This window comes from Dromiciops gliroides, chromosome 2 (genome assembly GCF_019393635.1).
Source record: "Dromiciops gliroides isolate mDroGli1 chromosome 2, mDroGli1.pri, whole genome shotgun sequence".
In the NCBI taxonomy this organism is placed as follows: Eukaryota; Metazoa; Chordata; class Mammalia; order Microbiotheria; family Microbiotheriidae; genus Dromiciops; species Dromiciops gliroides.
In genome coordinates, this window is record NC_057862.1 from 52169464 (window position 1) to 52182659 (window position 13196).

A 13196-nucleotide genomic window follows, 5' to 3' on the forward strand; every position below is an offset into this window, starting at 1 on the left:
TCACTTAGTGGGAGGTATTTTCACATATGCAGAGAACAAAAAAACAGAATAAAAATAAGAGATGAACTCAAATCTCTCATACCAAGCAGGTTCCTTTTGTTTCATGTTTACTCCAACTATCTCTTTTTGAAAATCAGGTACAGGAAAGGGTCTTTGTTTCTTACTTGGGAAGGGAGAATGAAAATTATATAAAGAAGATAAAGAGAAAAGGCAACTTTAGGGAGATATCAGCTTTTCAGAAATGTCTCTAGATAATTAATGCCAGGTACTATTGTGAATATTTCCTAAGATATCTATAACTTACAAACCTTTAGTAATGGAAAATTTATGAGTTTAGGAAGGGCTAATTCTATCAAAATTAAAGGATTTATTCAACTGAGCCCATATCTTTCCATTAATGCCATACAAACTACATCTGTATATTGAGATTTAAATTAGCTTCCTAGTCCCTGTAGCTCTCATGTTTTCTTCCTATTTCAAGAATCTATACTGCCCATAACAGCCAAATAGTACCCACTAGAATTAATACTCTAACTATTAAAACCAAAGGTAAATACAGTATTGTCTACTTTCCCTATGACCACTATTAACTTTTCTTTCATTTTCCACAAAGGGCCACTACCAAACACACCTTTTCATTCTGGATTAAAACTAATTGGAGTTCAGAATTGGCATTACTGTCAGGAAGGAGAAACATCAGAACTACTTGTTTCCTAGGTTCAAAAAAAAGTTCAATATTCAGTCTAAGTATTCTGTTATCTATATAAATTTTTTCATAAGGCCATACGCTAATTTGACTCTCGTGGGTTGTTTTCCCTTATTGATTAAAACTTCACATATAAATATGTACATATGTGTGTGTGTATTTATATCAATGAATTTAAAAATTAGCAATGACAAAAACAAAAATTATATCACCATGGATGACACTTAAGCAAACCAACAGAAAAGAACCTAATTAAAAATGTTGCTTTAGGGGCAGCTAGATGGCACAATGGATAGAGCACCGGCCCTGGATTCAGGAGTACCTGAGTTCAAATCCAGCCTCAGACACTTAACACTTACTAGCTGTGTGACCCTGGGCAAGTCACTTAACCCCAATTGCCCCGCAAAAACAAAAAACAAAAAACAAACAAAAGAAATGTTGCTTTGTTATATTCTAAAACCAATTAAGGAAATAAAACATATTTCTTTCATTTTAAATGAGACAAGACTTTGCTTTTTACTATAAGAATCAACACTGGAGCACGTTCTGTTCCTATACTCAAGTCAAATAAATATGCCTTCCTAGAAACTATGTATACTTAAAAAAGGTAATTCCATTACTCATTTCTTCCATGCAGGACTAGAAAGAAATAGAGTCTACCCCACACAATGGTTCTTGGACATTTCAAATGTGTTAAATTCATTTTTTTTCATTCTTAAAACTTAGCTAGGGGCAGCTTGGTGGCACAGTGGATAAAGCACTGGCTCTGGATTTAGGAAGACCTGAATTCAAAGCAAGCCTCAGACATTTGACACTTACTAGCTATGTGACCCTGGGCAAGTCACTTAACCCTCACTGCCCCACAAAAAAAAAAAAAAAGGAAAAAGGAAAAAAAAAAAAACGTAGCTAAACCCATGACCAAGGTCCCCTCTAAACTTATTCCAAAAAATATTAATTCTCTATCCCCTGTGACCTGGAGAGTCACTAGGATGCTAGGTCAGTTCTGGAGTCACTTAGAAGTTCCTATCTGTTTGGCCATATGATTCAATACTTGTGCTCCAATCAGCCTCTAATTCCAGTATTTAAACATTAAAATTCCATGAACTAGCACATCTATATCATACATGCTACTTTAGGCAGCAAGACAAGGAAGCTGAAGGACACACAAAGCAATCAACAATCATTGATTAAGTGCCTACAACTTGCCAGGTCCCATCCTAAGCACTGGAGATATAAAGACAAAAAATGAAGCACATATCTAACATCACCAGTATGTTAGGGTTAAGTCCCTTGAAAAGAATGCCAGTGCTACCAACCCAAAGGGGAAGCTACAGGGCCCAGTAGATAGGCTGCTGGGCTTGGAATCAGGAAGACTCATCATCATGAGTTCAAATCTGGCCTAATAAATTTACCAGTTGTGTGATCCTGGGAAAGTCACTTCATCCTGTCTGCCTCGGTTTCCTCATCTATAAAATAAGCTGGAGAAAGAAATAGCAAATGCTCCAGTATCTTTGCCAAGAAAACCCCAAATGGGGTCATGGAGAGTCAGACACAACTGCAATGAGTAAACAACAACCAACTCAACAGATTGAAAACTTGTTCATTTTCTACTACTAAAAAATGTTACAGTGACCTTACCTCTCAATAACATAGTAAGATCCCCAAAGTTAAAACAGCTAATCACTAGGATCAATAATGAAATAGTGCAATATGTTCATTTTGAATTCCAGTAATAATCGTAGATACCTTCTAAAAAAAATAGAAGGGAAACACAAATAAGATACTCACCGATCAGAACCATCCTTCATGTGGACTTTAGCATAAAGAACATCCATCATGCTAGGATCATCATTCATGTACTCTATCCCCAACATCTCTGCTAACAGGGGTTTACCTCCAGAAATTTTGCTTCAAAGAGGAAAAAAGTAAAGGAAGATTCATGTCATTAAACCAATAGCATTATCTACTTTGGAGACATGTTCACAGATTCACAACAAAACAGTACTGATTTTTTCAATGGTGGTTACACTTTTAATGGGGATCCTCAGCAATTTTATAAAATGCATTACTGAAAACAATGTTTTACAGATTTAATAGTATATTGTCAAGAGAAGAATAAATGGGTAACGGGTGTTTTTGGTAAGTACCCTACATTTTATCATCATCATCAATCCATCCTCATTGTCATAAATCAATCCCCATCATCACCCAATCAACACAATCATCAATCCCCATCATCATCCATTACTCTTGCCTCTACTTCAAATTTTTTTTCAGTTACTATTGTTAACTGCTTCCCTCCATCCTATTCCCTTCCCCATGATATTTACTCTATCTTCTTTCACCCTGTTGCTCCTCAAAAGTGATTTGCTTCCGACTGCCCCCTCCCCCCCAATATGCCCTCCCTTTCTTTTACCCCTCCCTCCTTATCCCCTTCCCCTCCTACTTTCCTGAAGGGTTAGATAAATTACTCCACCCAATTGATTGTATATTTTATTTCCTCCTTAAGCTAACTCTGATGAGATTATGGTCTTTGAGCCAATTCTGATGATTGTAAGGCTCATTCACTGCTCTGCTCTACCCCCCCACCCCATCTCTCCCCCCACTCCATAAGCCCTTTCCTGTTTCTTTCATGTGGAATTTAGCCCCATTCTACCTCTTCCCTTCCCCCTCCCCCAGTGCTTTCCTTTGACCCTTCAATTTTACCCTAAAGATGTCAACATGGGGCAGCTAGGTGACACAATGGACAATGCACCCACCCTGGACCCAACACCCCCCCAAGCCCAAATCTGGCCTCAGAGACAAGATGCCCACTGTATGACCCCAAACATGTCACCCAAGTCCAGCCACCCCACAAAAAAAGATAAACAAAAAATGCTTTAAAGATATCATCCCTTCATAATCAATTCCCACCTGTGCCCTCTGTCTAAATTTATTTCCATCGTCTGCCCTAATACTGAGAAAGTTCTTACGAGCTAGACATATCATCTTCCCTTCATGGTCGCCAAAACTGTGACAGGTAAAACTCAATGTGTGTGGTCACTCTATCTGTCCCCTTGTGGGGAAAGCTAACAAGGACAACTGTTTAACAGTTTAGGTATTAAACATTTATTAAAATATGTTAGAAGTTAACAAAGAGAGAACAAGTGTCTCTGAAAGAATAGGAAAACCCTAACTACCTCAACCACTCCTAGTTCAGTTGCCAACCCCATGAGGTTCCAACCACCAACTGACAAAACCAACTGCCTCACACACTCCTTCAAGGTGATTGGTTGAGAGTGGTCTCATGTTGATATGAGGTAACTTCAGGACACTGAACCTTGGAAAGGTCAACCCGTGCTCTCACAGCAGGGGACCTCTGGTAATAATAATATTCTCATACCATGTAGGAATGTAAATGGTTTAACTTTTTAACATCCCTCTTAATTTCTTTTTATGCTTCTCTAGGGTCTTGTATTTGAAAGTTAAATTTTCTATTCAGTTCAGGTCTTTTCATCACAAATATCTGAAAGTCCTCTTTTTCAGTGAAGTTCCATTTTTTCTCCTGAAAGATTCTACTTAGTTTTGCTGGATAGGTGATTCTTGGTTGTAATCCTAGTTCCTTTGCCCTCTGGAATATCATATTCCGTGCCCTCCAGTCCTTGAATGTAGAAATTGCTAGATCTTGTGCTATCCTGACTGTGGATCCACATTACTTGAATTGTTTCTTTTTGCTTGCAATATTTTCTCCTTGATCTGGGAGCTCTGGAATTTGACTATAATATTTCTGGGAGTTTTCATTTTGGGATCTATTTCAGGAGGTGATCAGTGGATCCTTTCATTTTCTATTTTACCTTCTGCTTCTAAAATATCAGGGCAATTTTCCCTGATAATTTCCTGGAAGATGATGTCTAAGCTCTTTCCTTGATCATGGTTTTCAGGTAGTCCAATGATTTTCAAATTATCTCTCCTGGATCTATTTTCCAGGTCAACTGTATTTCAAGGAGATATTTCACATTGCCCTCTATTTTTTCATTCATTTGGATTTGCTTTATTGTGTCTTTATTTCTCATAAAGTCACTAGTTTCTATTTGCTCAATCCTAACTTTTAAGCAATGATTTTCTTCAGAGAGCTTTTGTACCTCCTTTTTCATTTGGCCAATTTGGCTTTTCAAGCTGTTGACTTTTTTTCCATGATCCTCCTGCATCTCTCTCATTTCTCTTTCCATTTTTTCCTCTACCTCTCTTACTTTATCTTCAAGGTCCTTTTTGAGCACCTCTATGGCCTGAGACCAATTCATATTTTTCTTGGAAGCTTTAGATGTAGGAGCCCTGATGTTGCTATCCTCTTCTCAGGGTGCATCTCGAATTTCCTTGTCACTAAAGAAACTTTCTATGGTCCTCACCTTTCTCTGTCTGCTCCTCTTGCCTGCCTTTTACTTGACTTTTAACTCCTTCTTAAAGTGGGGCGCTGTTTCCAGGCTGCACTGTCTGTCCCAAGCTTCAGGGATTCCCAGGTGGTATGATTTAAGGAGGGGCAGGTTCTTCACTCACCTGGCCTGTTCCCTGGCCTGTAGATAACCCCAGGCCAACTTGCTAATTAACCAGGCAGCAAAACTTTGAGTGGTGTGGTTGTTAGCTCTGATGAGTCTGCTCCCTTCCCCCACCTGGGCCACTGCCACTCAAGCCTACTTCCTGGTTCTCAGCAGGAGTGAAAAACCCAAGTTCCACCTCAGTGCCAGCAGAGACCCTTATAATCTCCTCCCCAGCCAACCACTGAGCCCTCTCACCAGACTGTGAGTTCAGTTCCAGAAAACGCTGGTGTTGCAGCTGATTCAGAGGCTCCAGGGTCCTCTTTCTCTGGCAAGGCCTGCCTGGGACTGGATCTATGTCAGTGTGACTGTAGGGTTGGGCTCCACCCCCACCCCAGCACAGCAGCCCCCTCCTGCTGACCTTCTAAGCCATCTTTGGCTGGAAAATGATCTTAGCCCATTCTTTTGTGGGTTCTGCTGCTCCAGGAATTATCCTATGGCATTATTTGGAGGTTTTTTGGAGTGATAGTGTTGTAAGTTCTGAGAGCTTACTGCCTTTCCTCAAGTAACACAGTTTTGAGCTTAAAAAAGATATTGTTAGCCTAGAGCAATTTTTTGGGGGGTTCAAGCCATTCTCCTGATCACTATCCCATTAATGGAAAAAAGGACTCCAAGGTATATATGCAAAGGTTCAATTTTCTTCCCACCACATGCCATTTCTACAAAGATGATCACACATAAAGAACAGCAAATTAATTAATTTCTCAAAACCAGTGGAAAATAGAAATGAGCTCTCCTACTGGGAGTGAGACATCTCAGCTTAACTATAAGAGAGAGTTTCAGAATTTCCCAAGAAGAAATTCCACTAAGTCTCTAAAATCGTAAATTGTAGATAAGGATTGATTGAGGTGCCAGTTCCTCTACATACTGGCTTCTCAGAGTCTTTCTCTCACTTCTGGGACCACTCCCTGAACAGAATCTGGAGCCTCTCTGGAAGTTGGAAGCCAACTGGAAGACATGTCATGCTGACAAGGAGAATCAAATAATTAATCTCCATCAATGAGGAAAGTCTTATGCAAATAGGCTTAAGCTCCAGGTTACATCTTATTTTTAAAAGCAAGTTATATCTAATAGTTTTGTATTTCTCCTATAGAAATGTTCTGTTCTTTTCTTTTTTGTATTTGTGAAATTCAAAATAAAATAACTTCTTGGAGGGCCTGTATATGAAACTGGAAATTTCCACTTCATACATACCACTTGCCTTTTACTCAACTTAAATACCTAAAAAAAATCATGTCTATATACACAACAAAAAACAGAATGAGGATTATATATGAAACCATGAATCTCCGTTTTATACTACCTCCTTTTTTTAAGTGTGTAACAAATTCAACATGTTACATTCAAAAATATCTGCTTATCTTTTTTTTTCCTTCTGAACTTCCTTCTCTTCTGTTTCGTGCATTTTAAAAAAATGTTTCAATGACCCTCTTCTCTTGGCATTACTATTACTAATCTCTCTCCCTCAACACTCCTCACACTTAGCTTAGATAAAATAGGGAGAAAACCTTATAACAAATATGCATACTCAAAGAGAACTATTGTACACAGTGGCCATGTCCAAAAATGTATGTCTCTGAACTTTTGGTGCATATCACCTGTCAGGCAGTGGGTAAAATGTTTCATTATAGATCCTCTGAAAATACAGATGATCATTGCAATGATCAGAATACTGTCAAAGTTTCTTTTCTCCTAGTTTTGCTCATTTCACTATGTCAACTGATACTACCGAGGATTCTATGAAATCATCTCTTTCATCATTTCTTACAGTATAATAATATTGAATTACATTGCAGCACCATGATTTGTTCAGTCATTCCCCAACTGTCAAAGAAGCTATCTAAGGTACCCCCTTATATTCTAGTTCTCTTTTTTTCTTTTAATCTGATATTCGAGATCATAATTTGTTTTGTTTGTGATTATTCCCTCTTTCTGGTATTATCCTTTCTCTTAATATTTATCCCTACTTGTTTCCCTGTTGAGTTTGATATATTTCTATTACAAACTGTGTGAGTGGTCTTTTGACCATTTCAGATCAGAATGAGTTGATGCCAGCTCCCATAACCCTCTCTTCCCTTCTTTTCACACATAGCATTTATGAAAAACTGCAAATTCTACCCCTTTCTTCTATTCTACATTAGTATATTTCTTTTACCTTCTCATCTCTTTCCCTTCCTAAAACCCTCAGAATAGAACCAATCTACAAGGGCCTCTGCTTTCCTTATATAACTCTTGAAATACACTTTAAAGATGTTAAGGCTCTGATATGATACTTGTTTTTTTCTTTCCCTATTTGTATGTTAAAACTATATCCACATACAGTTCCTTCCAATTTCTCAAATAAATTTGCCTTTATAGGTTTCTTTAAACTTTGTGTTTGTACTTCAAAGTTCTTATTTAGCTCTGGTCTTTTCATCAGAAATGCTTGAAAGTCTTCTATCCCCTTAAAGATATATTTTTCCCCTACAGGTTTAAATTTAGCTTTGTAAGGTAAATTATTCTTGCCTATATAAGTCTTTATCTTTTGCCTTCTGGAAAATTGTAGAAGTTGCTAAGTCTTGGTGATCCTGACTAAGGTTCCTTGAGCACTTGAACTGGTTCTTTCTTTTAAATGAGCTTTTTGTTTTTTGTTTTTGCAGGCAATGGGGGTTAAGTGACTTATCCAGGGTCATACAGCTAGTAAGTATCAAAGTGTCTGAGGCTGGATTTGAACTCAGGTACTCCTGAATCCAGGGCCGGTGCTTTAACCACTGCACCATCTAGCTGCCCCCTGAACTGGTTCTTTCTTGATGCTTTTAGTAGTTTTTTCTTTGATGTGAGAATGTTGGCTTTTGTCTATGACATTGACAGGACTGTTCCTTTTGGCATTTCCTTCAGGAGATGATCATTAAAAATTGTCCTTGGGGGCAGCTAGGTGGTGCAGTGGATAAACACCAGCCCTGGATTCAGGAGTACTTGAGTTCAAATCCGGCCTTGGACACTTGACACTTACTAGCTGCGTGACCCTGGGCAAGTCACTTAACCCCCATCGCCCCGCAAAAAAAAAAAAAAATTGTCCTTAAAAATTTTTTTAAGTGATATCTTCTTATATAACCAAAATTTCTCCTAATATTTCTCTCCCTCTCCCCTTCTGGAGAGTCATTCTATATAACAAATAATAATTTTAAAGATCTCATCAGCTCCCAGGGATTTAAATACCATCTTTATGCTGATTATTCTAAAGTCTACCCATCCTGCCCTAACCTCTCTACCAATCTCCAAGCTCACATCTCCAACTGCCTTTCAGATATATCAAACTGGATGGCCAGTAGACATCTTAAACTCAACATGTCCAAAATTGCCTCTATATTTTCCCTTAAACCTTTCCTCCATGACCACTTTCCTATTACTACAGAGGGCACTACCATCCCCCCAGACCCTCAGGATTAAAACCTAAGAGCTATCGTTGACTCCTCACTACCCCTCATCCCTTATACCCAATCTCTTGCCAAAGTCTTTCAATTTTTAACCTTTACAATATCTCTGGAATGTGCCCCCTCCTCTGACACTGAAACCCACCATAGTGTAGGTCTACATCACCTCATACCTTGAGTACTGCAATAGCCTGCGGGTAGGTCTGTTTGTCTCGAGTCTCTATCTAATCCAATCCATCCTCCATTCTGCCACCAAAGTGATTTTCCTAAATCTCAAATACAACCATGTCACTTTAATAGTAATAGTGGGCATGGGGACCATAACAGTAGTAGCAACTTTAGGAGTTCTCAGTCCAGAGATGGCAAGGGGGTTAGACAACTATTCAAAAAGAGATTACAGGTGATCCCTATGCTGTCAATAGGCACAGTGCTATTTGGCAACAGAACAGCCTATAAGGAGATCAAGGTTGCAGTTCCAAGGTCAAGAAAAATGTTAGGGCTTAAGGTTCCAGAGAAGCAGGGGCCTTTCCTGGGTAAAGACAAGAGCACATATCAGGAGAGCAGTAACCAAATCTCTCTCTGCCTCACACCACCTTGGAAGTACCAAAAACTTGTAGACCCCCAGAACTAGCTCTGAAAATAGTAGCACAAAAGGCCTCAAGATTGGAATAGTGCTTCCCTATCCTCAGGTGAACAGAGCCCAATTTTAACATAAAGTTAAAAGTCATGAAATGGATTGTAAAAATAAGCCAAAAAAAAAAAGAAGAAGAAGAAGAATTTGACCATGAAAAGCTACTATAGTGATAGGGAATTTTGAGACAAAAATTCAATAGAGGACAACAATATGAAAACAACTACAATAAAAACCTCAATGAAAAATTCTAATTGGACCTAAGCTTAATGAGAATTCTTGGAAAGGTTAAAGAAAGAGATAAGAGAGATAGAAGAAAAAAATGGGAAAATAAATGAGAGTGATGCAAGAAAATTATGAAAAGAGAATTAGCAGATTGGTAAAAGAAGCACAAAAAATACTGAAAAAAAATAATACCTTAAAAATAAAATTGGCTTAATCAAAAAAAAAAAAAGCACAAAAATTCACTAGAAAAAAGAACTCCTTAAATTAGCATAACTGTCCAAATGGAAAGGGGGGGAAAGGTACATTAATTTACTGGAAAAAAAGGAATGCCTTAAAAAGTAGAATTGGGAAAAAAGAGATACAAAATCTCATGGAAGGAAATAATTTCTTAAAAATTAGAAGTGGACTAGTGAAAACTAATGACTCCATGAGATATTAAAAATAATTTTAAAAAAAGTCTAGGGGGCGGCTAGGTGGCGCAGTGGATAAAGCACCGGCCCTGGACTCAGGAGTTCCTGAGTTCAAATCCGGCCTCAGATACTTGACACTTACTAGCCGTGTGACCTTGGGCAAGTCACTTAACCCCAATTGCCCTGCGCAAAAAAACAAAAAACAAACAAAAAAAAAGTCTAAATAATAAAAAATAGGAGAAAATGTGAAATTTCTCATTGGAAAAACAACTGATCTAGAAGATAGATCCAGGAGAGATAATATAAGAATTATTGGAATACCTGAAAGCCATGACCAAAAAAAAGGCCTGGACACTATCTTTCAAGAAATATCAAAAAAGAAAAAAAAGAAAAAGAAAAAAGAAATTATCAAAGAAAACTGCCTTGATACCAGGGCAAAATAAAAATGGAAGGAATCCACCAATCACTGCCTGAAAAAGATCCCAAAATGAAAACTCCCAGGAACATCATAGCCAGATTCCAGAGTTCACAGATCAAAGAAAAAGTATTGCAAGCAGCCAAAAAAGAAACAATTCAAGTATCATGGGGCTATAGGCAGGATTTGGCAGCTTCCACATAAAAGAACGGGAGGGTTTAGAATATGGTATACTAGAAGTCAAAGAGGTTAGGTTTACAACCAAGAATCACCTACCCAGCAAAACTGAATATCATTTTTAGAGGGGGAAAAATGGACATTTACCAAAATAGAAGACTTCCAAGCATTTCTGATTAAAAGACTACAGCTAAATAAAAAATCTGAACTCCAAATACAAGCCTCAAGAGAAACAGAAAAAAGTAAAAAAGAAACAAAAAAAGAAAAAACATAAATTCAATAAGATTAAACTGTTTTTATTTCTATATGGTAAGATTATATTTGTAAATCTTAGCAACTTTATTATTTATAAGAGCAATTGCAGGGAATTTATGTAAACAGAGGGTGTGGATATAAGGTGATATTGATGAGATAATTCCCCAAGGGACAAAATAAAGGGGTAAGAAAAAAACTGCACTGCAAGAAAGAGGGGGGAGATCAAATGGGATAAATTATCCTATATAAAAGAGGTGCAAAAAAGCTGTTTTCATGGAGGGAAAGATGGGAGGTGGCAGACAAAGCTCAAAGAGGGAATAACTCAGTTGGATATAGAAATCTATCTAACCCTATAAGGAGGTAAAAAAGGGATGGTGATAAAAGAAGGGGGAGAGAGGACTGATAAAAGGTAGAGGATACTGGGGAAGGTGGTGATCTAAAGCAAAACAATTGTGAGGAGGGAAGGGGTTAAGGGGGGGATAAAAAAAGTGAAAAATAGCATAGAGGGAAATACACAGTTATAACTATAAACATCAATGGGATGGATTCACCCATTAAACAAAAGCAGATAGCAGAATGGATTAAAAACCAAAATCCTATAATATGTTATTTATGAGAAACACATTTGAGGCAGAGATATGTACAGGGTAAAGATAAGAGACTGGAACAGAATCTACTATTCTTTAGTTGAAGCAAAGAAAGCAGGGGTAGCAATAATGATTTCAGACAAAACAAAAGCAAAAATAGACCTAATTTAAAGAGATAAAGAAGCAAACGATATCTTTCTAAAAGGTACCACAGACAATGAAGTCACATCAATATTTAAGATATATGCACCAAATGGTATAGCATCTAAATTTTTGAAGAAGTAGAATGAGTTACAGGAAGAAATAGATAATAAACTATAGTAGTGGGGGACCTTAACTTTCCCCTCTCAGAACTGGAAAAATCTAACCAAAAAATAAACAAGAAGTTAAGGAAGTAAATAAAGTTCTAGAGAAGTTAGATATGATAGATCTCTGGAGAAAACTGAATGGGAATAGAAAGGAATATACCTTTTTCTCAGCAGTACATGGCACACAAAAAATTGACCACATATTAGGACATAAAAACTTCACAACCTAAACACATCCTTTTCAAATCATGATGCAATAAAAATTATATTCAATAATGGACAATGGAAAGATAAATTAAAAATTAATTGGAAATTAAGTAATCTAATCCTAAAAAACAAGTGGGTCAAAGAAGAAATCATAGAAACAATTGATAATTCCATTAAAGAAAATTACAACAATGAGTCAACATATCAAAATTTATCAGATACAGCCAAAGTGGTATTTAGGGGAAATTTTATATTTCTAATTGATTATATGTATTATGTTAAAAATTAATATTCCCATTTTTAGCTAACTCATTTGGGAGGGGCCACACCTGGCCCACCCCGAAGTTACATATGCTACTGAGCTCAGAAAGGCAGCTTTTGAAGGACCTCCCCTTTTGGGGGAGGAGAGATTGAATGCTCGATGAAGGGAGGCAGGCTGCTTCCAGAATGGTAAGCATTCTCCAGAAGTCAGCCTTTTCCTTCTGGGCTCTTGAGCTGGCAGCACGTGATCGTGCTCTGTCTTGGTGTGACGACTGCGGTCTGGGTGGCACGCGAGCAACCATATACTGGCGGGCTGTTCAGGTGTTTGATGAGTTTAATTACAGAAAACCCTAATAGGCTAAGTTTAGAGTTAAGAGCATTTCTCTGTATTTCTATTTTCCTATTTCCTTATCTTTGATTTTTATTAGTTTCACCTTTGTTGTTTAATTAATTCCCAAGTAATAAAATCTGATCCTTGTGTGAACTAAAGCTTAGAGGCTCCTTTCTTATTGGCTTGGGAGAAATATCTAAAGGGCAGTTCAGAGGGGAGGTTAAACCTAAAAGGGTCCCTCATATTTCCGGGACCCCAATATTAAGGCAAGTCACTCAAATAATGCTCCGTATATCAAATTGTGGCCCTCGCAGTATAAAATAGAGAAAAAGCAGATGAATTAATTGGGCGTGGAACTAAAAAGAATTAAAAAATGAACAAATTAAAAATCCTCAATTAAAGACTTAATTGGAAATCTAGAAAGTCAAAGGAGAGATTAATAAAATTAAAAGAAAACTATTGAACTAATAAATAAAACTAGAAGCTGGTTTTATGATAAAAAACAATAAAACAGATAAACAATTGATTAATTTGATTAAAAAAGAAAGAAAAAAACAAATTACTAGCATCAAAAATGAAAGGGGTGAACTCACCACCAATAAAAAGGAAATTAAGACAATTGTTGGGAGCTATTTTGCCTTATTATATAACAATAAATTTGACACTCTAAATGAAATGGATTAATACCAGTAAAATATA

General features: G+C 37.2%; 1 protein-coding gene across 1 annotated transcript in view; it reads right to left on the reverse strand.

Moving 5' to 3' along the window:
* The window catches only part of ASCC1 (activating signal cointegrator 1 complex subunit 1), a 129622-nt gene that overhangs the window by 31830 nt on the left and 84596 nt on the right, over window positions 1–13196 (reverse strand). Inside the window, exon 7 of the mRNA XM_043983014.1 lies at window positions 2495–2614. Coding sequence (XP_043838949.1) covers window positions 2495–2614 — 120 coding nt within the window. The remainder of the gene's footprint in view (window positions 1–2494; window positions 2615–13196) is intronic.